General features: G+C 41.7%; 1 protein-coding gene across 15 annotated transcripts in view; it reads right to left on the bottom strand.

Annotated features, from left to right (window-relative positions):
* The window catches only part of rapgef2 (Rap guanine nucleotide exchange factor (GEF) 2), a 142576-nt gene that overhangs the window by 50971 nt on the left and 64389 nt on the right, over positions 1-27216 (bottom strand). For 11 of the 15 annotated variants that reach the window (XM_034689712.1, XM_034689722.1, XM_034689721.1 and 8 more), the window contains exons 5-6: positions 13233-13308; positions 9218-9385 (exon numbers count right to left, since the gene is read on the bottom strand). In XM_034689712.1, coding sequence (XP_034545603.1) covers positions 9218-9385; positions 13233-13308 — 244 coding nt within the window. Of the gene's footprint in view, positions 1-9217; positions 9386-13232; positions 13309-20326; positions 20544-27216 lie in introns of those variants that run through there. The other 4 variants (XM_034689729.1, XM_034689726.1, XM_034689723.1 and 1 more) reach the window with 4 other exon arrangements.

The raw sequence follows: 27216 nt of genomic DNA, 5'->3' as shown, positions 1-27216 counted from the left end.
CTGCTGCTTTGACCTGAGCGTTAAGTTCACAGAGTGTTTAGGTGTGCAGTCATTTTCTTATGGTGCTGAAAAGATTGACTCATGTCAAAAACAAAGATTGCTTCAGCCTTCTTACAAGATTCAGCACTTCAGCACAAGGCGAAAATTCTACTTTCTCAGAGCTCTGATTCAAGGACAGGTAGCAGAGCAGGGACACACATTGTTCTCTTCAGCAGGCCTGCAGATTCTTGAGCAGATCACTTTAACTCCTGAACCCTCTCGTTACCACTGCTGGACATTTTTGACCTCGAAACACAAACTAAGACTCCAATTATAGGATGCAATATGTAGAGGTTTTAAGAATCACTTTATCGTTCATAAATTAACTTTAAAACCTCTGGGACAACCTCAGGAGAGCAGGGTGGAGGGAGCTCTCACAGCCAAATTCCACAGCTCCGTCACTGCACCGCATCTGATAGGTTACTATTCTAGTCAATGTGTTAACTTCCACTGGATCTGCTCCGTTGCCTTCCAGCTGCATCTCTGATCTGGCAGGTCAGAATGCAACGGATCAGATTTGCAAGACTTCTATTTTTTAGGCGGGCTTTCAGTATACTAGCCAACAGCTACAGTGTTCCTGCCTGTCAATCAAGTCAGCTGTGCCTCTCATTGGAAGACTCGTAATCTCAATATCTTTGAATTTGCAGCGTTATGAAATAATTCACCCTCCGTACAGAAATGAGCTATACATGTTTTTTTCTGCTGTAAACATCGTTTTTTTAATTGGTGTGTATGTGGTTTCTAGTACTTCCGGAGCCAGCCTCAAGCGGATCCTTGATGAACTGCAGTGGACTCATGTTTTTAGACTGGAGGATGCCACTTGGATCAGACTGAGTCCTGTCTGTAAGATGGGACTGGATCTTATCCTGTCTTGATGTTGGGTCTTTGTTAATAATAGAACATAGAGTACGGTCTAGACCTGCTCTGTTTGGAAAGAGTCTTAAGATAAAATTTGTTGTGATTTGGCGCTATACAAATAAAGATTGATTGATTGGTTATCATGCCTAATTAAGTCCAACCCAATATAATCAAACATGTGAGTTATATACAAACTCATCCTTACAAATTTGTCATGAATAAAGAAACCAGGTATAGAGACCAAAACCTTGATTTGTGCTTGGCTGTAAACATGTTTATTTCTGCTGAAGGATGGACATAACTTTCTACATTCCATAGCTCTCAATCCGACACTGTAACCATCCTTATCTGCATTACTCACCTTCCATAAATACCTTAAAGCAATTAAAACGGTCAGTAAATGAGTGAGCAATGTGACTGTCAAGGACACTCCAACAGAGCACGCGATGGCTGATGGACACTTTAGCCGTTTCGGGGATTAAACCTGCGACCTTCTGATTACAGGGCGGCCTTGCTAACCGTCAGGCCGCCCGGGTGGATGGAAGGGGTGAGAGGGGTATTGATTGTCTGCCTCCTGCAGCTTGTATAATTATAGAACAGCTGTTTGGGGCCTTTGATGCCTCACTGGCCACTGAGTAAACCCAGAGGAGGAGTATTACTCATCTGCTCAGAGCGTCTGAGGGGGTGTTCAGGAGCGGAGAGGAGAGAGTTAAAAAGCTAATGTAAAAAAAAAAGAGATTTGGAATTCATGACAAGGTGTTTTTGATAAAATCAGGGGTGTAGCGCTCACAGCAGTCACATCAACATTTCATATCAGAGGCAGAATCTGCACAAAGACAATAGCAAGTGGCTGAGTGAAAGATCAGTGTTTGTGTGCTGTTGATGATGGAGGAGAAGATAGAGTGTGAGATAAAGTGCAAGTGTGAGAAAGGGGGATTGTGAGTCTTAGCAAGGGAGAATATAGAAAGATCAAGTGTGTGAATGTGTGTGTGAGAGAGAGAGAGAGAGAGAGAGAGAGAGAGAGAGAGAGATGCTAGAAATACTGAGTGTCTTTTCGGAACAAGGCATCTAAGTGTTAACTCACTGCTCCGAGCACACAGGAGACATGTGTTGAATCCTAAACACTGTCCTCCTTTACTCTGCTTTATCCAAGACACAACCACGCACAACCACGCACAATGGATTGTTCTTTTATATATGTATTTTTATATATGTATCTAGATCCTTTGGTGTTTACATTGCTGGACCTCTTCTTTAAAAACAGAAAGCTACAAATCAAAGCTTATTTTAAAAAAGGATGTGATGTAAAATGAGAGGATCAGTCAGAATCGTAAAGTAAAATCAACATTATTTGCAGAAGTTTGATGGAATAAGAGCGTAACGTCCTTGAGATACAGAGAAATACAACTTGGCTGGTGTTTCTCAGACATGAAGGGCTTTCTTACATCACACCGTAAATCAAAGGAGATTTTAATCCTCAGTATTACGTGTGGTTTTTAACTTTGATAATAAATCTGCGCAGCGCCTCAGGAGTAAAGCTAAAAGCTGCCATCTTTCACCTCAGAAATATTGCAAAGGTCAGTCTCTCTCTCTCTCTCTCACTCTCTCTCTCTCTCTCTCTCTCTCTCTCTCTCTCTCTCTCTCTCTCTCTCTCTCTCTCTCTCTCTCTCTCTCTCTCTCTCTCTCTCTCTCTCTCTCTCTCTCTCTCTCTCTCTCTCTCTCTCTCTCTCTCTCTCTCTCTCTCTCTCTCTCTCTCTCTCTCTCTCTCTCTCTCTCTCTCTCTCTCTCTCTCTTGAAGCACTAACCCAAACACGAGGAGCCTGCATTATTGTAATGAACTCTGGGGCCGTAAAACAGACAGAAGCTGAAGCACAACTCTGCCCTGAGTTGTGAATAAATTCTCCTCTGATGGCTGCCGATATTCTGGCATTTTACATTTTTTCAGTGATTCACAGGCTGCCAGTTCTCCCATTGTAAAAACAAGCAAGTCAATCACAAGTTTACAGGAGTGATAAAGAAAGAGCGTATCAATCTTACTGTGACAGAGTGAGAAGAACGGTGTCCGAAAAATGGCCCAATGGAGGAGACTGAAGCTCCCGTAAAAGTTGAATTGACTGACTGATGACGATAACTCTTAGATTAACATATTTATTTGATTAAGACGTTTAAGTAAGAGCGTTAACCCAGCTTATAAGACACCTGTGATTTTCAACCATGGTAGTGGCGATTGGAAGCTGGGGTCCTAACCACTCGCCAATCATAGTGGCGATTGGTTAGGGCACATTAAAACGCCTTACTAACCAGTACATGAACATACTGACACACTGAAGTGGATTAAAAAAAGTACGATCCTTTGAGTACACAACAACTGATTGGATGTGTTATCATCAATCAATCTTTTTTTATATAGCGCCAAATCACAACAAACAGAGCAGGTCTAGACTGTACTCTATGTTGTATTATTAACAAATACCCAACATCAAGACAGGATAAGATCCAGTCCCAAAAATATCACAAAGTAATATTCATCCGAAGTGGACAGGAAAGGCCTGAAAATCGCTCCACCAAGCCAGAACCAGGGCACCTAAGCAGGGCCCGTGACTGGAAGATGGTGGTGGATATCGGGCAGCAGTAAACCTTTCCACCTGAAAATAGCCCCCCAACAACTTTAGGCTAGAACTGGTTCTTTGGTCCCCTGTGCTGAAGGTTCACTGTAGAGCTAACGGTCCCATGGGAGGTCTCTGTGGAAGAAGCCTACAAGCGTAAGAAACTCTGTTGCACAGAGTTGGCGGCAGAAGTGAAACAACGTGGTAGGAACACCAAAGTCTCTCCAGTGGAGGTGGGATGCAGGGGATTTGTGGCGCGTTCCACCATCAGACTTCTGAGAGATTTGGGAAGCCATGGACAGACTCTGCAGTAGACCATCAGATCAATGTCGAATCAGTCCCATCTTACAGACAGGACTCTGTCTGATCTCATCTTAATCCACCATGAGTATGCACGATGCAGTATTTAGCAAGTTAGAGCGGCAACTTCCTTTAACAGGCAGAAACCTTGAGCAGAACCAGACTCGTGTTAGACTCATGCAACAGAGTTTCTTACGCTTGTAGGCTTCTTCAACAGAGTTGGTGGCAGAAGTGAAACAACGTGGTAGGAACACCAAAGTCTATCCAGTGGAGGTGGGATGCAGGGGATTTGTGGCGCGTTCCACCATCAGACTCGTGAGAGATTTGGGAAGCCATGGACAGACTCTGCAGTAGACCATCAGATCAATGTCGAATCAGTCCCATCTTACAGACAGGACTCTGTCTGATCTCATCTTAATCCACCATGAGTATGCACGATGCAGTATTTAGCAAGTTAGAGCGGCAACTTCCTTTAACAGGCAGAAACCTCGAGCAGAACCAGACTCATGTTAGACACACATCTACCTATCTTCTGGTGATGTTCTGTGATCAACCTCAAAGGCTACAAGAACTCAAGCTCAGAGCGTCTACAGTCAACCCAACAACAATAAGCTGAATGTTCATGAGACTGTTGGCAGATATTGAAAGATTACTAAAAAAAAACCCATCATAATTTGACTATCCCACTTAATCTCTCACCCCACACTGTCTGAGTCTCACTATTGTTACCTCGGCTGAGGAGATAATGTTGTTGGTGCTTTGTTTGTGTCTCTGTCAGAAGGATTAGGGAAGCTACTGGCAGGATTTTTAAGAATGAAACTATCTGAGAGGGTGAAGGAAGGGTCAAGGAAGAGCCTTTCAAGATTAAATGTCTGAATCACAAAACAAGAAGAACATTTGCCAACTTTTCACACCCTGAGGCAATGAGCTGCTAACACACAACAAACGTTACAGCAACTACAATAATATCATAAAAAGAAATGCTGTAGAATTTGAAACATGCTATATGTTTACATGTCTATACTACCAAAATCAAACCAACTGGCCAATTGGCTATCAATCTAATCAGCAAAAAACACTATATGCATCTAAAGCATCTTATTTAATAATTCAAAGTCATACAAGTTCAAGTTTTGGTCCCAACATGTCTAGAGGAAGCTATTTCTTTGCATGTATTCTGTTCTAAGGTCACTCTCCCTGTTTACATGTTCAATAAATAACTAGAAATGCATCTGAACCCAATAATCCTCTCTTCATACAGATAATAGCTCTGCATCAGATGGTGCTGGAGAGTGGGGGAGCTGTGTGTGTGTCAGCAGTCCCAGTGGGAGCTCCACTCCTGGGTTAGCATTACATCTATATTTTAGGTATTAACTGGCACTAGTCTCCAGAGGAACTCACAATGACTGAGCTTTGTTCAGAGAGTTGCTCAGGGACAACAGCTGTTCGCAGACACGCCGGGATCCAACATGAGACCTTGGACTCGCAGAACAATCTCCCGCCAACATGACGGCCGTTGGCAAAGCGTTAGCGATCCGGGGCTTATTTCAGCACGGAGGGTCGTCTGGCATTGATGTGTCACATGTCAGGATGCTCTCACACACTGATCTTAGCTATTAAGTTTTAAAAGAAGAGCTCAACTCTCCTTTTTCACGATAAGAATAATCTTTTATCTCTTTCCAAATGGGAAACCATATCTCTCTGTTAGCACTTAGCCAGAGCAGTAGCAGTAACTTTGACAACACTTGCAAATACTCCAGCGTTTACACCAGCAGCTCTCAGCAGACATTACAAATTTAACTCTAACTGTGATTGGCTGTTATCTATGGAAGCGTATTGCATTCACATGAAAAAATAAAAACATTCTGCTCTTTCATTTTTTTTTTATTAACAAGTTAATTATCTCAGAATTTCTGATTCAACGCGTTAATTATCTCTGAATTATGAGAAAGTATTCTGTTTTTCTGAATAATAATAAAACATTCTGCTCTGTCTTTCTGACTTAACAAGTAATCTATCTCTGAATTATGAGAAAAGTTTTTGTAAATAAAAAAATCTCTGCTCTGTTTCTGAATTAACGACATACCACTATAGTAAAATCCTATTAGCACCTCAAGGCCACACAAGGAAGTAAACATGCCCCGGTTGTTCAGTTCAATCCAGTTTTACTTTGCTTTGGGTTTAAAACATTGAGATATAATAGTGCCTCCAAGTAACAGAGATGGTTTTGTTATTACCTTGCCAACACATTGCGCAGGCAGCTGAGGACTTTGCAGCTGTTGATTTTCAGGTAGGCCTCCCAATTACTCGTCAATTCAGAAAAACAGCAGATTTTTTTTTTTCCTCACATGAATGCAATATGCTTACGTAGTTAGCACTGGTGTTAGTGAGTTAAGTGTTATCTGCAATGAGACTAATTTGCATAGAAAGAGGCCTCTTTTGCTCCAAATCAATTCAATGGTTCATTTAAATGTATGCAAACAACACAGTGACCCTGTTTGCTCTGCAGTGCAGCCTGTGGTGCTCTTGTGCCCGAGCTTTGTGAACTAGAAAATGCTTTTTTGGCTAACAGGCAGGTTCAGTGTTGAAAAAAGGCACAGGCCCTTAGATTATTATTGAATTAAAGTCAAGTGCTGATAAGTGCACCTAGACAATTAATCAACTTACAGCAATCAAGGTAGAATAGTTAGTCTCAATTAATACATAAAGTCACTTATGAAGCAATAATAGCAAAACAGGTCTGGCTGCAGCTCCTTTTAATAAAAAATGACATCCACTATCTATCTTCTGGGCTTTGGTTGAACATACATGATTATTCCAGCTCTGCAAATAGTGATAGGCACCTTTCCCATCTTAAACCATTTCACAAAGTAAACAACCAAATAATCTACAATGAAATTAAACATCACTCTCACAAAGGAAACAGATTTTCTACAGTCCATCACAGATTGAAGGACCTTTAAACCTCCAGTTAAGTGCATCCTCGATGTTTACATTCCTAGCATCACATCAGCCTTCAGAGGAGTGACTAAGCTGAATAAAAACCTTGCCTGCTGGAAAGATTTCCTTTCTTCAATCCAAAGTTTCTCCTCGGTGCATTTCTCGCCTCCTAAATACGCCTCGGGGTAGGGTGGAGGAAAGACTGAGCGCTGCCTGGCATGCTAAAAGCTGGAGATTAGCTTACTATGTCAGCTTAGCATCCGCCCAGATTCAGCTCCTGTGTCGCTGTGCTCTCCTCCACCCCTCCTTCAGCAGCAGAGCAGCAGAGCAGCAGCAGCAGCGGCATTCTGCGCTCCTGCTAACTTAGCTCCCTTCCCTACTGTACTTCTGAGTGCACTCAAGCAGAGCCCATTTGGGACTGCTGGTTGCCATGGCACCGGCTCCATCCCTTCCCACAGGAATGGCGCTGGAGCGAGGAGAGTCGAGTGTGTGACGGGAGATGTTGGGCCATGAGAAAGTTCAGTGCGGTCTTTTGAAAGTAAAAACACAGAGAGTCTATATTTAGGAATCAGGGTGGGGCAGGAGGACGATGACGTTTGCCTCTCTTTCTTTTTTTTTACAGCACGATGTTCCAAGAAGAACTCAGTACACTGACAGAACCCCCGAGGGAGCGCCAGGAATGAAGGGAATGCAGTGAAGTTGTGCAGAAAAGGAAAAGCTGTGTGTAAAATCTGCACGCTGGGTATTTGCATCATTAGTGTGAAAATGCTTTGCCTCCTGTTCCCAGGGAAAGAGAGCACAGAGGGGAAACTCTTCCTCTGCTGGAGTCGAATCCCTTCACATGAAGAGAGTCAACACTCCTCCACAAATATGGCACTGTGATTTGATGAGTCTTTGCACTGTTAGACACATTACTGCTGACATTGTTCATCCTATCAGTCAGAACTGTCTGCTAACATGCCATGTTCACTTAAGCATCCATCCTTCCATAAGCTGACAGAGTTAAGTGTCGTTCAGGAGCATTATCAAATATAAATGATGATTTTAAAAAGTCTATAAAAGTCTGCTCTACTTTTAAGAGCTTCAATGTTTATAATGTTTTATATATATATATATATTTGTAACTCAGATTACCCTGTGCTAAAAACCTTCTACATTATTCATCTATCCCTCTTTCCAGACCCAACTCGGTCGAGGCAGATGGCTGTCTAACATGAGTCTGGTTCTGCTCGAGGTTTCTGCCTGTTAAAGGAAGTTTTTCCTCGCTGCTGTAACTAGCTGAATACTGCGAGGTGCAATGCTCATGGTGGATTAAGGTGGGGTATGACTGGATCTTATCCTGTCTTGGTGTTGGGCCCATTATTTGACATAGAGTATGGTCTAGACCTGCTATGTTTTTAAAAGTGTCTTGAGATAATGTTTGTTGTGATTTGGTGCGATATAAGTAAAGATTGATTGATTGAATGATAAGGGATGCATCATGAGACATGTAATAAAAACTATGAGCAGTACGATGGAGTTGGATTTTCTTGCAGTGACTGATGAAAAGCTGTGAACTCACTTACCGTACAGAATTCAATGATTGAAAATGGCATGAAATGGTGACAGCTTGGTTAGCAGAGTTTTGTCTACCTCACAAATCATCACTACTCTTTACATTCATCTCCAACCCTTTGCTGGGTCTTCATCCCTTGGTTGGGAGCAACCCACCAAAACATAAGAAGTGATTTTTTTAAGCTTAATGACCAAAACAGGAAAATACACATTAGAAAAGTTTTGGAGAGCAGCCAGTTGACTTTGTGCATCTCCACTTTGCTTTGAAATATGCTGAAGAGACAACAGAAGACAGGAACTGAAGATATGCATTGATGAGGAGAGACAGCTGAGCAGCAAACATTGTTGATAAGAATTAAAAGCTCTTAACAGAGGAGCAATCAACGACCTAAACAAGCACAGACAAACAAGCCTTTGAGAACTCAGGGAGAGCAGAGACACTACAGGATTAAGGATGCTCAACCAAACTACAAACACTGATCACAAAGAGGGGGAATCAACACCCAAAGGCCCTCAGAAGCAACAAACAATCCACACACACAACCACACACACAACCACACACACACACACAGGAACTTTCATTTAGCAAAGAAGGGAAACAACAATTAACCACTACAGGGAGGAAACTCAGGGGAAGGATTAGGAAGACAAACTCAAAGGGAGCTTTTACCCGGGACATCAAAACACACAAAAACTCACAACAGAGGATCAGATGAGGCCACACAAATATCCCAGCTACACAACTAAGATCTGCATGACAGATTTTAAAAGCAGCAGCAGCACCACACACACACACACACACACACACACACACACACAGCAGTGAAAGAGTGACACTTTGCCGCCTCAGGAGCGCAGAGCGATGCACCACAGCAGGGGTAAACACAGAGCTGTAGCTTGAATCCATCGTGAAACTCACCGTGTGGTATCCCCGGGCTATGGGCGGCTTTCCGGCGGGGTACGGATCCACGGTGTCGATGATTGTCTGCCGCTCCCCTTTCTGGTTGATCTTCCGAAAGCGCCGGCGAGACTGTCTGTGCGAGGCTTGCCGCTGAAAGTACTCCTCATTTTCATCCATATAGTCCACCTGCAAACGATAGGGAGGAAGAGGGAGGCAGAGAGAGGGGGGGAGTGACTGTCTTGGTTTTCATTCACGCCCTTCCCTACTCCTCCTCCCCCTCAAAACACTCACACATCCTCAAAAAAAAAACAAAAAAAACACCCTCCTATACTCTCTCTCTGATTCCTCCTCCACCTCCTCCACATCCTCCCTGCCTCCCGCCCCTTATTGCGTAAAAATAGAAGTGTGTGTAGGCTGCACCATGCACACCTACGTCAAAGGGTGCTCGAAACACAAAAAGAGAAACAGAGAGAGGAGAGAGAGAGAGCACACAGCTGAGTGATCAGGCTAGTGTCAAAGAGGAAGAGAGAGGCAGAGGAGGATGGAGAGCTGATTGACAGATGGTGATAAACAGAAAGAGAGAGTGATGGAGGGAAAGGAGAGATGTGCAGAAGACATGGAGTCTCTCAGCTCTCTGTTAAAGCTTTTAAGCACACTGAAATTACACGTTCAAACAAGATCAAATCCATGTTTCCATTTTTAATGAGGGAGGAAAGATGGAAAAGCACAATTTCCAAGTGAAAGCCTCAACAACACATGGAGCAGTGAAGTCACATTTACAGTTCTGGTTACTTTAATGGGACCAATTTGTGGGTCATGATGGAACGACATACTTCATCTTCTGTTTGTTGTTTCTCTCTTTTTGGACCCCGTTCCTCACTCTCGCTACTTTCACTGCGGCTTCACATTTCACAGCGCTCAGCCTTTGGGATTACAACACTAAAATCTCCCTCTGCCGTACCAAGTGCTGCCATGACAACGGCAGGGGAGCTGTGTGCGAGTGTGAGTGAGAGCATAAGTGTGATTGTGTGTCTAATTGCGAATCTCAGAGCGGCGTGTGCATGCATTCGGTGTTTTGGGATGCATAGACGGCTTATTTTTTCCTCCTCATGTCGTTGAGTGCATGTGTGCATCTCTTCAGTGTGCTGCTAAATCTTAAAGCAAGGCTTAATCTATGTGTATCTGTGTCCCAGCACACAGCCCTCCTCAGTGATTACAGGGTGGCTTGGCACCTATTACAGTGAAAGGCCAGAGAGTGTCTGCGGCGAGCAGAGCAGAGGGTGTTATTACAGAGGGGTTTGTGTGTAACTGATACAAGCTCAGTTTACAGAGAGCCCCCCCTTCTAAGATGCATATACACGGAGACACAGCAATTACAGCATGTGAGAGAGTGGAGAGATCTTCTTCGACTGCAAGGGCTGCACAAACCAGCTGTTATTACACTGACAAGATGTGGGCTCCATTTCAAGTGTTCCTTCAAGAATGATTGCAAAGTGTGGATTATTATGTGCCAGGGATGTCTAATGATGAACGTGCAAGTACATGCATGTGTTGCATTTAAGGTTGAGGTGTGCTCTGCAGGAAACAAAAATGATATAAAAGGCACAGAACGGTCATTCAGCGTTGAAAGTGGTTATGTATTTGCTTCACTTTCCTCAGTGTGTGCAGTCCTGAAGGCCTAAGTAGTCAAAATATTTGCTCAGCTTTGTTCGCTGTCCGACAGAACGCTGTGTCCTGAAACACATAGACAAAAGAAGTACTGGAGTTTCATGTGTATCTTTAAGTCTGTATGTTCCTGATTAAATTCCAAGTAATGTGGTTCTATTTGAAAAAGTATTTCATGATGAGTCTGTCTGAGGATTGATTTATGGAAGTTAACTTGATGCAGCAAGCGTGACTTCAACTGTAAAAATAGACTCGTTTTTGAGGTTACAGTTCAGCTCAGATGTTGGAGTAGGTGCCCTACATACACAGACTAAAGTCCTTGATGGACTTATCATAAGTTTGACTCCTGGCCTTGACCCTTTGAGCCATATCTAACCCAGACTCGTCAATGCACAGTCTCTCTTCAGCTGTCAAATCCACGACAGGACCCAATACATAGTTTAAAAATCAGGTTTCCTTTTGTCTTATATACTTTATATTCTTCTACTATGAGAAGGCCCAACTCAATTCTTCAATTCAAATTAAGTGTGATACAGACTGAATTCAAATCTCCGCTTGTAGGGTTAAAAATGTGCAATGGTGTTAGTAAAGAATGGTTGCCTTTTTTTGACTGTGCCATTTCAGGATATTCAAATTGTGAGTAAGATGTATTGATGGCACTGTTGCAGATTTCTAATGTGTACGAGGCTCATTACTGACGTAGTTTTAAAAACCTTATATTTATGAAGCTCAACCACTACTCCAACAATTGATCATGGCCTTCTCTCCTTTAGAAAGTTGCTTTCCCTTTGAAGTAGAATCTTAGACTAAATGCCTCCATGTTTTGACTTCTGTTTAAAAAGAGGCCTTCAGGGATGTTATATATATGGGAATAATTTTTACTATTCCAGTGATGGCATTTAAAAAATGCTGATAAGTCAATAAAGAAAAGAGTCTGTGATTAAGCCATAGACTGTATAAATAATGGTCGTAGTATCCGTGACATCACCCATCTGTATCTGAAGCGCTGTTTTGAAGCCAGTTGTCGGCGGGAGCCATATTGGAAATGCTGAACTCAACCAAACATAGCCTCCTAGGCAATAGCTAGAGTTCCCACCTGTCAGTCAAGTCAGTCATGTCCTTAAATGGGGAAAACTCGTAATCTTAATATCTTCTGAACTGTTGTGTTTCTGCAGCCAGCCTCAAGTGGACGCTCATTGAACTGCAGTTTATAACACTTCCATGGGCTTCATATTTTGAGACCGGAGGTTGCCGCTTGGATTAAACCTATCATTGTGATTTCTTCACACCTTTCCACTGAAAGAGCCACAAATGAAAATAAAAAAACATCTCAAAACATGAGAGTAGTAAAATTTGTCTTTGCTCTGATAAACTTCTATATACTGTTATTTTTTTTAGCATCAAGGTCTCCTTATTCTAAGTCCATCTCTACATGAATAGAATATGAAGTTGCACATCAGCTGTTCTTGGATTTACACATCACCTTGTTTTATTCCAGCACACAGCCATCCTTCATCACTTGAACTGCATGTGCTCTGACCTGCAGTCTACAGAGGGCTTCTGCTCAACACATGATCGAATTGTGCTGTTACCTCTCTGCGCCTGTGCCCCTCCGAGACGGGAACGATTTGTTCTCGGCAAACCTCTCCAACGAGCCAACAATTTGATTTACCATAAAACTGGGTCAGAGTTTCTAACAGCCTTGGACTCAGACAACCTCGCACATACTGGAAGGACTCCAGCAAAGACACAGTTAAATACAGCTGTGCTTTAAAGCTGGGATGAAATGTCAATAGGTGGCACTCACACAGATTAGCACCAAACTTCAAAGGGTTGACTCTCAAGGATGTTAGTCCATACTGCAGCTGCTGGACCGGTGACCCAGATGGTTGAGCTCACGCTTGTTGCATGAAGAAATTACCTGATCAATAGTCTTTGTAATTTTCTGGTATGCTAACGTTATAGACAGCTAGACTGTCTTTACGAGCTGGAGCAAGGCTGGTTTACCTGAAGCCTCAAAACTCATTTTAGATAAGGAAACAGGTGAATGGGATTTTATACACTGGAATTATCATACAGAAGTAAAGAACACTAACATTCCCCCTAAGACAGGTTTACAAATATGTGAGCTGGATGTTTGAAATTGGTTTAAAGGTGGAGGTAAACTTTTCTGGGTGTTTAAATGTGCATAAATTCTGTGTTATCCTGTTATTTCCTTCAATTCCACTGTGGTTTTAAAACAGAAACAACCTTTGTCACATGAGAAACACATTATTTTGTTGAGTACTTTATGTGGTGAGTTAGTGTTTGTGTGTATGAGGTGTTACCTCTGACACTGTTGTGCTAAAAGCTCAAAAAAAGGACTCACCACAATCATCTCTGATGGCTCCAGGACGATACACTCACATCCGCGTCGAAGGCTGCCCGCTGATCGCTTCCCAAAACTGGACAGAGACAAAAAAAAAAAGAACAAAATGATGAGAAAAATAACTTCTGAGAATTCAATGTTTACACATTAGAAGCACAAAATTCCTCTTAAAGCGTTTCTCCACACTGACAGTCTCTACATACATGCCTCACAGTGATGCCAGAGAAGCACAGACAGAGATAACCCTTTGCCCAACATCTGAAATATGCAGCATGGAATATCTGTATGAAAATGTTGAACAGAGCAGCATTCAGTGGACAGTTCCTCCTTTCAGCTATCACCACTCCCACCTGAAGGGAAACACCCGCCTCTGGAAAAGTCCACTTTCGTGACATCACAGTTTCGTACAGTACGCCTCGCTCCTAATGAGGAGGGGGACCTCATTGGGGGAAGATATTAAAAGCAGCACAGACTAAAATGTCTCAAAGCGGAGCTGCACCCATGGAAATTCTGAGAATGAGGAGATTCAACTTGTGAGTCTTGTGAGAAAGGAGTCTTTGTCCGACTTCGCCCTCGATGCACACACACAAGGACTTCCTTGTTTGTTATTTTTAACATCTTTCGATCGAAAACGTGACCCACATCTTGTTGGTTTGCAGATTGTTTGAAAAGATAAACTCAAGTGACTCCAGAGGAAGAGGCTGTTGTCTGGTTTGTGATCTCGCGTCTCGTGTTGTTCATGTTTGTTTTCCATTATTTAGACTCACTGGCTTTGAGACCGGCAAGAGAAGGATTCAGTCTTAAATTCATATTCAGTAGAGGTGGTCTACAAGCTGAAACATTTCTTATTTATCATTGTAGAGCTGAGTTAATAGAGAAAAGACTTACAGTGGAAATTGAAATTTAAACATCTTTGAAGCTCAAAAAAATCAAGTGGACAGATGGTTAATTAACAGAAAATTGTGCAACAACTTTGATTACTAATGGAAAAACAGTTCAGATCTAATTTCTAAGGAGAAAGGAGAAGTAATCCTTTGAGTTTTTGAGTAATATTAAAAAAAGGGCACAAGCCTTGGGGATTTTTTATAACATTTCTTAACACTTAACATTTCACCAAGCCGCATACTATTGATCCAGCAATACAAAAAACTGAGGACAGATCATTTATTTATCTGTTTGTTCTATATCAAATTTGTTTGAAGATAATTCTGTACCTTTATTTTTCTACTGTCCTTTTAGATAAAACAAATTTTGAAGAGACAAAAAATTTGATGAAATTTAACATTTTTTTCTAATTCTTCTTTTTCAAGTTGCAACAATTAATCACACAATCAATGCAAAAATGAATTCTACGGACATTTTAATAATTAATTCATCATTTGAGGAATTTCCCCACACAAAAAAATAGTCACTGTGATGGTTGAGCTTCTCAAATATAATATTTTTGCAACTGCTATTGAGCATGTAAGTCAGCAATGAGCCTCTTACACTTCAGAAATCTACAACACACCATCATTACGCCTTACTCAAAATTTGCATTCCCCGAAATGGCACAATATTGTTGTCACAGTGTGTGATTCTACATCCCATGGCAGTGTTGTGGGAGTGTGAGAGGCACAGCACTGGTCCGCCCTGCCAGCTCTGAGGCCACACATCCCCAAAGTCTTCCCCCCATCCCGTCTCTGTCACGACCTCAGAGGGAGGATCAGAGAAGGAACGACTATGCCCCAACATTACACCTCTGTGCGTTACACACTGAAGATGAGACGTAACAGGATGTAATGGTGGGATGCAAGAGCCAACTGAAGTCTTTTTTTAGTTTTGGACTGCTGGTTCAACAAAAGCAGGAATAGTCAGACTTCTTTCTGAGCACTGCAAGTTGTGATGAATCTTCAACTAGACTTCTGTTATATACAAAAAAGCGAGCATATAGAAGTTGATCAAAACATCTCTGCTTGCAGAACATTTGTGACTTGCTTTTGTTTCAGAATTCATAAAGTAGATCATTTAAAGTGGGGCAGTGGAGGCATTAAAACAATTCTTCTCAGACCTCTCTGTGTGTCTAACACAAAGCGAGTATCTCTAGGAGTAGAAGGTTCTCCATATTGTTCACAGTTGAAGTGAGCAGTGAGTGGTGGTACGTGGCTACCTGACCGGGGCTGTGGAGGTGACAGCTTTCATCAATCTCCCGGACAGGTGTGGACCTCAGGCACAGCATGGCCTAAATGCTTTGGAGCTCTGGGCTTGTGGCTGCATGTTGTGGGCAGACAGCTAAGCCAGGCTGGAATACAAACATCAGCCAGCTGCAAAGAGCTGGTGATACGTGGCTGAGAGCAAATAATGATTTTTTTTGTGTGTTGCCTTTTATTTTCTATGAGTTGATTTCGCTTGCTTGGCTTTTCTCTTCTCTTTCGGCCTCCTTTCACAGACAGGCCTTTGTTGTGTTCTTGTGTTTTTTCCTCTTTTGTCAGCCGTTCTGTTGTTTCTCTGCCAGAGCTGAAATTTTAACGGGACTCATATGTCAAATTTTGAATGCCTCCTGAACAACAGTGTGTGTCCACACGGTGAAGAGTTAACTACTGCAGAGACATGTAACCTAAAATCAAACTAAGAGACTCGCAGGAGCACAATGAGCTGAGTGAATCCAGGCAGAGAGAGGGTTAATGCTGATAGAGGCTGTTTGCTCTGCCTGCCTTTGCTTTGCTTCAGTTTAAAGCGTTTTAACTCTGCTTACATCCCCGACGTGCACAAGCTTGAATTCCACCGCAGGGGCCAAAGTACGGAGAGCTTACTCTGTATTTTCACACCCTCAGAAAAAGAAGAAGAAGACAAACGCTATGAGTTCTTTTGCAACTTATTTCCAGCAAAGATGATTTGTCAGCTGGGCAGCAGCTTCAGAGAAACGAGCAAGTGCTTTTGATCTGGCGTTACAGGCGTTTGGAGTCGGTTCCCCGGCTCTGATCCTGTTGGCTGGCTCTTCAGTGGAAAAGGGAGCAGTGATTCCGCCCATCGTGCAACACAAAAACACGTTAGGCCACCAAATGCAAACACCAAAGTGACATGTTCTGTCATGTTCCTCCATTACATTCCTAACATGAGTAATCCAATCCTCCATTTTGCAGGAGGCCAAAGCCACTGGCAATGTGAGATATTAAAGAAGGGATTATGGAAGTGCAGAGTGAGGGGGTGGGAGGGTTTTTCTAACACAAAAAGTGTCTTGTTTGGAGATTAAAGCTACCGCGGCTGTATGACTAGTCCTCAGCAAATATCAAGTACAAGACCTGCCGTGTGGGCGAACGTATATTAGACAACAAATATTAGAAGTCTTAAACAAACATTTGATTTTCTCAGCTGATGTTTGGTCGGATTGGGAGTCGGCATCTCTGCAGGAAATCAACTCTGCAAAGTTTGACCCGTGCAAATATTCAAATTGTATTAGCTCCTCTAATGATGCAGGAGTGTGCACCAATCTTCATCTTCTGAATAATTCAGCAGCAGAGGAATTCAGATGTCCAATACATCACGTAGGGTAAATTCCCTGAGAATTGGAGAGTGTGTGTTAGCTCACAAACTTACAAAAGCAGATAAGAAAAGATAAGGAGGTGCCAGATGCTTGAACAGGTATCTAACTTATTTCAAACAGCGCACAGCTGCAGAGAGCAAAGATTATCTCTGACATACTTTCCACACAAATATGCTGCTATATGTGGGACACCATCTTATAAAGCAGTGTTAAAATATACTTATTTCTGCTTCGCTTCTCTTTAGAGTTCCTTGGAGGAGAATTCTCCCAGCAGTTAGCATTAAAAATACAACAGACAACATGCAGCGCATAAATAGTGCATAAACACATGGAGACGTATAGTATAGACAGAGTTAGCTCAGAGGATGCTCAAACAGATACTAACAACCCAGACAACATAGTGTGCATAAATACATACAGATATGTAGCATATATATAGACATACCTAACCTCAAAAGACACAAACAAACATAAACAACCAAGACTTTTAAACCAACAACCACATGAAATATGAGGAACTAAGTGCAGCAGGAAATCTGCTTAATGCTGCATTCACATCATACCATAGTTAGCTTAATTATCACGTGAGCATTCCAGTTATAATTATGACTGGGAAACTTTTCTGAGAACTTCTTCAATCAAAGTCCTAAAAGGGAAATCCAAGAAAACATGGATACTTCATGTCCAACAACAACTCGTATTCAATTTTAATACTGGAGCTCCACGATGTTGATTTACGTTCGTAGAAAGGCGACTTATGCTTCACCTGCTGTGGGCGGACAGGATACAGGAGAGCAAGACTGAACAAACTGGTGAAGAAGGCCAGCTCAGTCCTGGACCCTGTGGAGGTGGTGGCTGACAGGAGAATTATGGCCAAGCTGTCGTCTCTCATGGACATTTTTTTCTGTATATATTCTTGTTGAAATTCTTGTTCTATACACCTTTTTGTTTGCTGCTGTAACTCCAAGAATTTCCCCGTTGTGGGACGAATAAACAAGTATCTTATCTTATCTTATCTTATCTTTTTTTATCAAAGTGCACAGAGATGTAAGGGGATGTAAGGATAGATCACAAGACGGTAAAATTAAAATCAATTCAACAAAATTTGTATTGAAATATTATTTCTAACCAGTAGAAGACGCTATCTGCATTTCACTCCACTTGTTCAACATCATTAAGTCTCTTGCGTTGCTCTCTGGTCATTGCTGAGTAGAGCGTAACAGACATGGCGGCAGCAGGTGAAGACCGAGCAGTTCAGGATGCACTTTGTGTTTTAAGGCTGAGGTATGGCAGCATTTTGACTTTCCCTGATATTCCTGAAGAAAAACATGTAAACCCCAAGCCAGGAGTATAATCTGCACTTTAGTTTATTTAAAGAGATTGACCTTATTTGTTTTAATATTTAATACTTTTGGGGCGTTGGTGGCCTAGCGGTCTAAGCGCCCCACATATAGGAGGTTATAGTCCTCGTCGTAGAGGTCGCCGGTTCAAATCCGGTCGACCATTTACTGCATGTCTTCCCCCACTCTCTACTCCCCACATTTCCTGTCTCTTTTCAGCTGTCGTATCAATAAAGGCGAGAAAGCCCAAAAAATATATATAAAAAATAATAATATTTAATTCTTTCATTTGGGAATTGTTCACTTTCCATTTCTCTATAATTGTTCTGAAATTTTCCAACAAGTTATTTTTGTGCGGTCATTTTTAGTTTTTTTGCAATGTGCTAAAAAAAAGTGTGCAGTGGTTTTATTTGAGTTACAACACAACTTAAAAATGAAAAAGGATTACTTCGTTTGCAAAGAAATACAAGAGAAAAAATATATATTGCAACTGTCCAAATCTAAGAATTGAAATAAAATAAGTTATTTAAAATGTTGAAAAATGTTAGAGAATCGTGAGTGAATTGTATTGTGAACCAAAAATTAGGTATCTTCTTGCATCCCTACTAAAGGGTAAGGGTGGTAATATTGGTTTGGTGCAGCACCCGTTGTGTAAAGGTGACATTTAGACGCCATCTTTGGGTCTCTAACCCACTTTCAGGTTTCATAAGGCGGTCTTACCTGTGCCTGTCTTTTAAATTTGATATTCATAACCAGGAAATGAAAGAAAAAGGAGGGCAGCAGTTCAATGAAAGGTTTGGAGAACATGTCCTTCCCTCCTGTGTCTGCATTCATCACATTGTGTTTAGAGGGCAGGTGGCTTTCTAAGCTCTACTTTGATTTAATTTGTTGAACTTGCAACCATATTCAACATTTTTCAGACGTGTTACTGTGATTAAAATGCTGTTAGACGCCACTTCAGATAAAATAAGATAAACATTTACTCAAGGCTCTTCTACATCTACTACCCTTTAAAAAATGTCCCACATCTTTGGCCATGAGACACTTTGTATCTCGGTTTCAGTATCTGGTTTTCCAATGAATCCCTGAAGCTCATCCTCACTCGGCTGACTGACTGACAGACGGGCGGTCTGACTGACATCTCCCCTGCCTCAGTGGCCTTGCTACCCCTCCTCCGTTATACAACAAGCCCGGGCGTCTGGAATGTCATTCCACATGCATCACCAGCCTTTCACTCAGCGAGCCCGGCAGCCCACCGCCAAAGCCTCAGATCCACTCTACTGTCTGAGTGAACCAGTGCAATCCCTAATCTGTACCCCTGGTCTGAGCTGGAGGGGGGAGGAGGAGGGTGGGGGCTTCACACTGTTAAGCCGTTTAACTGAGTAAGTGGCGAGAGGGCACACCGGCTTTTTTAACACACCAGACCCTTAAGAAGGACAAAGATTAAACTCTCCGGTTATGCAAGAGTTGAGACCGAGCAGGGAGAAGGAGGGAAAGGAAGGTCAGAGCTCCAGGAGTGATCATCCATGAATGTTAAGTATACGAAAACAGCAGCCAGGCTTGAAGGGTTTACCAACAACATCCCCGAAGAGGTGCTGCAGCTGGCCATCAAACCAACCTCTCACCCTGCGAACATAAACAGAATACCTCAGGGGAACAGCGTGGACGCACCACACACATACCCAGAACCTTTGCCCTGCCACTTCTGAAATAGAAGATGACACTGAGGACAAGAATGTGCCTTTTGCTTCCTGAAATACGACTTCACTGACATCTTGAAGGCGAGGAGAAACTGAAGAAGAGACTTAAAAGAGGCATGAGTGACGAAAGCTCGCTCCTGAAAACTTTTCCTAGACATAAATCAATCAATCATTGCTCCGCTTTTTACGCACATTCTCCCCTCAGTCGGGGCTCCATCTTTGTTTTGGTTTCAAAGTTGCCAAAAGTCTTGTCTAACCCTCCAAACATGAAGAACACACACCCCCTTTTAACTGGCAGCACACACCGCAGACTGTCAAATCCAAAATAACATCAAAGACGTGTTTCACATTCCACACTTGAAGGTTTTACTGCAGCCAGCTCCTCGCTTGGAGACGAGGCAGATTTTTAAATTACAAGCTTTAAAAAACACACACACATACACACACACACACACACGGGAGTTTCTAGGCAGAGCTCTGGTGAATCACACACACGACTGAAGTGCTGCTGCTGGCTGTGTGGTCACTCACCCCTGTCGCTCCACACTGCCCTCAGAGTGACACCAGCACCTGATAAGATAAGAGGATGTCTCCCGCTAAGATATCCCCTCGCTGTTAGTCCACAGTAAGTCCAACAAGCGCGTTCCAAGTCCTGACACTTTGGTGTGGCTGCGGCATATCGTCCCCCGTGCTGCTGTCGGAGATTTGTGTGTGTGTGTGAGAAACGGGAGTTAGTGGCTCTGGAAGTGTGTGTGTGTGTGTGTGGATCAGCCCCTGTCCAATGGCTCTGCCCCCTTTCTCTCTCTCTCTCCCTCTCCCTCTCTCTCTCTCTCTCCCTCTCAATGAGTGTAATATGGTGAGTTGACTGGAGCCAGCATTCCAGCGTACGACTCACTTCCTGTTGCAGAGTTACACTGAGTGAGAGGGAGGGGTGTGTTCGTGTGTCATATGGCCGGGCAGGAGGAGTGGACAGCCTTTTTTTTTTTCCTCCCTTGTCGGTAAAAGTTTCTCATGAACTTTCATCATCACTTTGATAACAATAGATTACTTCTTGCTACACCTTTTTTCATGACAGAAGAGATGCACCACTGCATCAATCAAGTATTAGTTTCAGCCGATATCATGTAAAGCCTTTGACAGAAGTCTGCTGAAGTCAAATAAGTAAACATTCACTGTTTGCAGCAGCTGATAAACACAAATCTGTTATGTTGCATCAAATTAATAAAAGCAAGCAGTTTTAAAAGACTCTTAAATGAACACTTTCACATTAACCCTAACATGAATGGATGTCAGTGAACATATATGATTGATCTTAATTAGATGTGATGTTATGTAATGCTTCTTGATATCAATTCATGGGCACGTGTACATTTGCGCTAACTTGCACTTTTGTATAACTTAAATGTGCTCTTGTGATGTTTTATTGTTTTCATTGTCATGCTATCATGATGTGCTGTTTCCAAAATTAGCCTTACTACTTAATTAGCTAACTCCGGCATATTTACATTGATGCGACGCTGAAATGTTCATTAATATGCATTGTCCCTTTAAATAAATAAATAAATAAAATGAATAAATAAATACATTACATCTATTATGTGTATTCTTTGAAATGGTTGTGGTATTTTCTGTTGTTGTATTTCGTGTATTTTTTGTATGTTATGTTTGTTTTATGTGGACCCCAGGAAGAGTAGCTGCTGCGTTAGTGGAAGCTAATGGGGATCTGAATAAAGGAATAAAGCTAGTTAGCCCCATAGCTTAGCTAACTGTGAGGTTTTTACTTCTGGAAACAAAGTGGGAAAAATGTAATTTGAATTTGTGGTTCAGTCTAAGATCGTAGAATGAAGGACTGAAATAATTCAACAAAGGTCACTGCTGTTATCAAAATAGAGAATAATTTGGGTTCATGGCACACATGGGGGAATTATTAAGAACATAAATAAAATGAGCAATCAATATCTGTCAAGATTTTTACAATGAATGCATCCCTTAATTTACCATCTCACCTTTTTCCTCTGCCTGAGTCGTTGTCCTTTGGATCTATTCTTTGTCATTTATACTCATGGTTATTGTTAAGCTTGTGTTTGTACTTACTCTCTTGTAAAAGCTGTCCATTTCTAATCATTTTAAAGGCACATCTAACTTGAATGCACTTGATTAGGACAATGCACATTAATCAACATTTCAGCAGTATGCATTAATCTAAATATGCAGAATTAACACAATAGCTCAATTTAATCCGTTGTCCTAAAACAGGTACTTCCATAATACAAAACACACGTTTTAAAATTACAGCATGTCCAGTCTAGACTCGTGTGATGCAAATTACCCAACAGGCTATACATTGTATTGCATGTATTGCATCCATTTACATCCTAAATACTTTTCCTCATTCAGATAAATAAATGAAAATGAGTAGCTCTTGTTATTCAAACTCTGATGTAGCACAATCCAGCTGATTGTTCATTGAACTCATTAGATTAGGGTTTTTAGCCTATTAGCATACTTCCTTGCATGCTTTGAATTTGAGTTAAAATGCTTCAACAAGCTTTACTTTGATTAAAGTTTCCACAAACATGATACAAGAATGTATTTTGACATTTTCTAGGTTTTTTTTTCCTCTATTAAATTCAAGCAGCCCAACAACAAGACCACAAGAAAAGGAACTGCCAACAAACCGTGGCCTTCCAGCTAACATGAGTCCATTACGTAACATAAGGTACATTACCTTACTTTCACTGTTTTGATTACGGCACATTGACCCTTCTTAAATTTCTTAAATTAAAGAGAAGGGATGTCCTTACTGCAGGTCTACCAAATGAGTGGATGTAATGTAAGGTTCAAGTTCCCACTTCTCCCATACTTTCTAACTTCAGCCTTCAGATTTCACACTCGTGGATCAGTGCTGATCCTCGTCTGAATGTGCAAGCTCACAACGCAGCTCAGGACTTAATGAGTAGGCAGCACAGCGAGCGGATGAAGGATTAGACCTAAGACTGCTTTACTGGAGAAAAAAACAAACATAATTGGCTACTGGCAACTCGTAAATATTCAGCCATCGATGTGGAGTTTGTTTTTTAACTTTCAATTCATTTTGGGTACTTCCTATTGATTGAAAATAACCTTTTAAAAAACAGTCATAGTGTGAGAGTGAGATATCCCTACTTTTACTTTCTCATGTGGCAGAAACTCCAAAGAGGTTTCTCCTACAATTCCCAGAATGCAGCTTCACGATGTGTCTTTATTGAACTTTCCTGGTATGTGCTGTAAATAACTTCATCTCTACAATCACAATTTAGATTGCAGGCTTTCTACTGAAATGATGCCAACGGATTTAATTAGAGTTTTATTCTGTCTCAGACGAAACTGTTCAAAGACATGTACAGCTGATTCCAGGAGATAGACAGTACCACCATCTCTATTACACTGATTTGGATGTGTAAAAATCAGTGGACTGTCCCTTTTGTAGAAGTTAGACACACAGAGGACTGTGAATGGATTTATGATCATGCTTTAGTCATATGAACTGCTCTTTGCAACAACCACAAAAGTTATTTTTAACTATTTGAGGCATCATTGAACCATATATCACGTCCTCAAAGGAGAGACACCAACCTCATTAAGTTTCAAATGAACAAACCACAAAACTGGAAGTGATACTGAGTGTCTTCTTAGACAATCTGAGGTATTAATGAAACGTTCAAGCCTGTTAGTCTGCCAGATTTCACAGAACATACAGTAAAGGATTCATTTTGCAAAGACATGTGTAAGATCTGTATTAGTGTGATTAGAAAATACATTATCTCTGGATCACTTTGTCAGCATTAGTCACAGATGAATCCGTCTGGGTCTGTCAAGAACTGATTTGAGCTCTACTGACCTTTTCTCCTCGCAGTAAACACAAAGACAAACAATGAAGCCGACATCCCTCCGCTAAGCAACTGCTGATATGAGCTAATTCAGTTAGGGGCTGTGGTTCTGGTTAGCAAATACACAGCTCATGATCAGGACACAGTTCAGTGAATGACCGGAGGTGAAGTCCTGACAGCTGACGGTGATGATACATGAAGGCAGCAGTAGGACAGAGGAGGGGAAGTAAAACCAGTAAAGGGTTAATCAAGTGTATGTCATAGGGGAAGTTCCTCACAGTTAAACTGTAACTACATTCATATGTTTGAAGAAGTGTGTTACTTAACATTAGAAAACAGACTTTTACACTTGTAATGTTGATGCTTTGTGGGGTGATGAAGACATCTATTGTTTTTGTACTGGCTCTGTGTTTTGTATATTTAAAGGGGTCTGTCCTTGCTTTACAAAAACTGCAGAGTTGCAGAAAACAGAGTTGCAGCGTCAGCAACATCCATCTATAAATAACTCTTCAACCTCCCAACTAAAGGCAACTCTGGGGGAAATATCTGTAGTTTTAGGTCGTCCTCTTTCCGAATAACTGTGACAAATTATACCCAGATGAGACTGAACAATACCAGCCTGATACAGACCCAATGGATGTTTGACATCTGGACAGATAATGAACATGAAGTGTGAAAACTGCTTTGTTTGAGCCCATTTAAGAAAACCCATGAACTAGATTTTCACTGGTCTTCACTGGTATTTCATTCTAGGGTACTCGAGTTTTAAAAAACTGATCATCTGATGCTGACCGGTTGAAGAAATTCTGGCATGTTGGAAGTTTTGGTCGTCTGACCGCAAACTCTTGTAAATTGAGAGCCGGGCTACGAGAGTTCACCAGGTTTTTCTTCCTGATTGTGCCCGTGCAAATGCAAGACGGCGTCTGAAAGCTTATGTACTCCACTACATCAGCTCCACCATTAATTGTACTTGTTAGGTTACTTGTTCCTTGTTTGGTTCTCATGTGGGACATGGGGTTTGGGGGACAATAAGGCAGGAGCCGTATTGGAAATGCTGAACTTAACCAAGCTTAGTGTGAGGTAAAGAGGCGGGGTTTGAGCCTCCTAGCCAACAGCTACAGAGTTCCCGCCTGTCAGCCAAGTCAGTCATGTCCTTATTTGGGCAAAACTTGTAATCTTAATATCTTCTGAACCGTCACGTTAGAAAAAAAATTCATCCCCTACAGTGTGTGCCGATAGAGAAATGAGCTATTCAGACTGAAGAGACGTGTTTGTTTCTGCTGCAAAGATCGTTTTTTTTGAATGGGTGTGTACGTGGTTTACGGTGTTTCTGCAGCCAGTCTCAAGCAGTTTCTCAATGAACTGGAGTTTATAACACTTCCACATGGGCTTCATATTTTGAGACCGTAGGTTGCCGCTTGGGCATGCCCCAAGAAGGGGTTGGTCTCCTTTAAATTATGTCACGTTTGAGGTGATGAGCTGCAGCTGTGATGTGAAGACGCCGACAGGTATTTCTAAGACAAGACTCAACCACCGATAGACCATGATCTTTGGAGAACCAGTCTGCCGTTAGTGTTTAAAATCTAACCCAACCAAAAAAGAAAGAAACTTGAACCCACTGCCACGCCATCCAGTGCAGGTGAGCTGACCCAGTCACTTCCATTAATGAGAACCAGTCCCTTCCTTTCATTCTTCTCTATGGTTTCACTCTTTGTGTTAGGGCTGGTTATTATATTAATTCATACGTCTACTCAGGGCAGTCTGTAACACACTATTACTAAGCTTCTACATTTTCAGCTTGTGTTGTCACGTCAGAAAGGTGTCCATTGTAAGTCATATTTATGATTGAAGTCATAACACATAACATGTAACACTTCATTGTGAGCACTCAGGTCCTGCCTGACACTGTTAGCATATAAATTATGAGCTTTGAACGTCGTGCATTATGAACATTTCACTCGTACAGTGTGAGTTCATTTTCCACTGTGACATGCATTAAATCATACAGTGTGTGCTGGCCTTAGTCCAAACTGTAGTATACTGTGGCTCCTTTAAAAGTCATGGAGAAGATGAATCACTCTATTTTTGTCTTATGTTATAAAAGCGTTGTCATGTAATCATTAAGAGCCCTGACTGACTGATTTCCTTTAGTTAGTTCATTCATACAGCACATGTTCCTACTGGTTTTAAATCTGTGTCACCTGTTAACTAAGATTTATTTATTTGGGTTGTGTTAAAGTTCACACAGGCTGCTGGGTTAAATACAGAACAGAGCTGCAGCTTAATGACTGAGTCATTTCTCTTCCCCCAGATCACATCTCACTACAGCGAGCAGAGAGAGGAGAGCAGCAGAGAGAAAGAGAGAGAGAGTAGCACCCTGAGAATGATGGAAGCATATCAGGTTTTCAACCTTCCTGCCAGACTAGATATGAGCAGCCATTTCTGGGCAGGGCCTTTCTGAAACCCAACGCCACCAGATCTTTAAAAGCTTCAGGAAGTCCCGCTGGACTCCGTTCAGTTCCTCGTGTCACAACCAATTTCCCCTTTGAGTCATTCTCCCCTCACTTATTTTTTTACCTAATAGGTGATGAGAAATGATGATGGGAGGAACTCTGCGAGGGTAGAGGATGTTAAGATAACTGTAAACTGGAAGTGATGTCAAGTCAGTGGTTTAGGCTTTGAGAGGACAATACTTAATCTCATTACCAACCAATGCTCAACACTTCAAGCCAACAACAACACAAATATTAATCATTTCGTTTCCAGATTAGTGATTCTAGTGCTAGCTAGCAAGTGTGATGACGTGATGATTGTTTATTTCACTGAACCTGCACATCCTTAATCTTGTAGCATGTTGAAAAATGGTTTCACAGACTTCTGTTTCTCCTTGAGTTGAAAGTTTCATCTGTCATTTGAAAGCCGAGTGAGTTTCATGACACCAGACGTCCTTGAACACTTGAATCAGAATGTGTCATTTTGAGTGTCATTTCAAAAAATGACTTTTCTTGTCACTGGGGGAGGAAGTCTCACTCCATTTCTACTCAGAATGATGGTATTGCAACAAAGAGATGTGGTAGAGACCAACATCACAATAAGTGTGAATAGAAAAACTAACAAAGGAAAAGTCGAGGAAGATTGCAATAAATGATTATTTGAAATCTCACATTAACAAACTGAGAGACATCAGCTCCCGGCCAGGAAAACAGGTTCCACAGCAGCACCAACTCTCTGCTGGTCTAGAACCATGAACTGCTTACGTCAGGGGCGAGGGGCTGGGGGGTGAAGTCGCCATCCATGTAAAGCACGACGAGTAGCACAGAGGCGTTAATCGCTTTATAGATAAAGTCTGATTGATTGATTGATTGATTGATTGATGTGTTAAAGTGGTTATGTTAAATGTTTGTAGGATACAGATGCAAGCTTTGTGCACATTTCACTTGATTAAAATCATCAACAAAGAGGTTTTAATGATGCACAGTAATATAACATCACATTGTCTACCTTTGTTTCAAAGAGGAGGGGGTTGATGACACGTTCACATGAAGCTTGTGA

The sequence above is a fragment of the Notolabrus celidotus genome, chromosome 8 (assembly GCF_009762535.1).
Source record: "Notolabrus celidotus isolate fNotCel1 chromosome 8, fNotCel1.pri, whole genome shotgun sequence".
Classification (NCBI taxonomy): Eukaryota; Metazoa; Chordata; class Actinopteri; order Labriformes; family Labridae; genus Notolabrus; species Notolabrus celidotus.
Note: the sequence above shows the minus strand (reverse complement) of the source record. Positions and strands in the feature narration are given on the sequence as shown.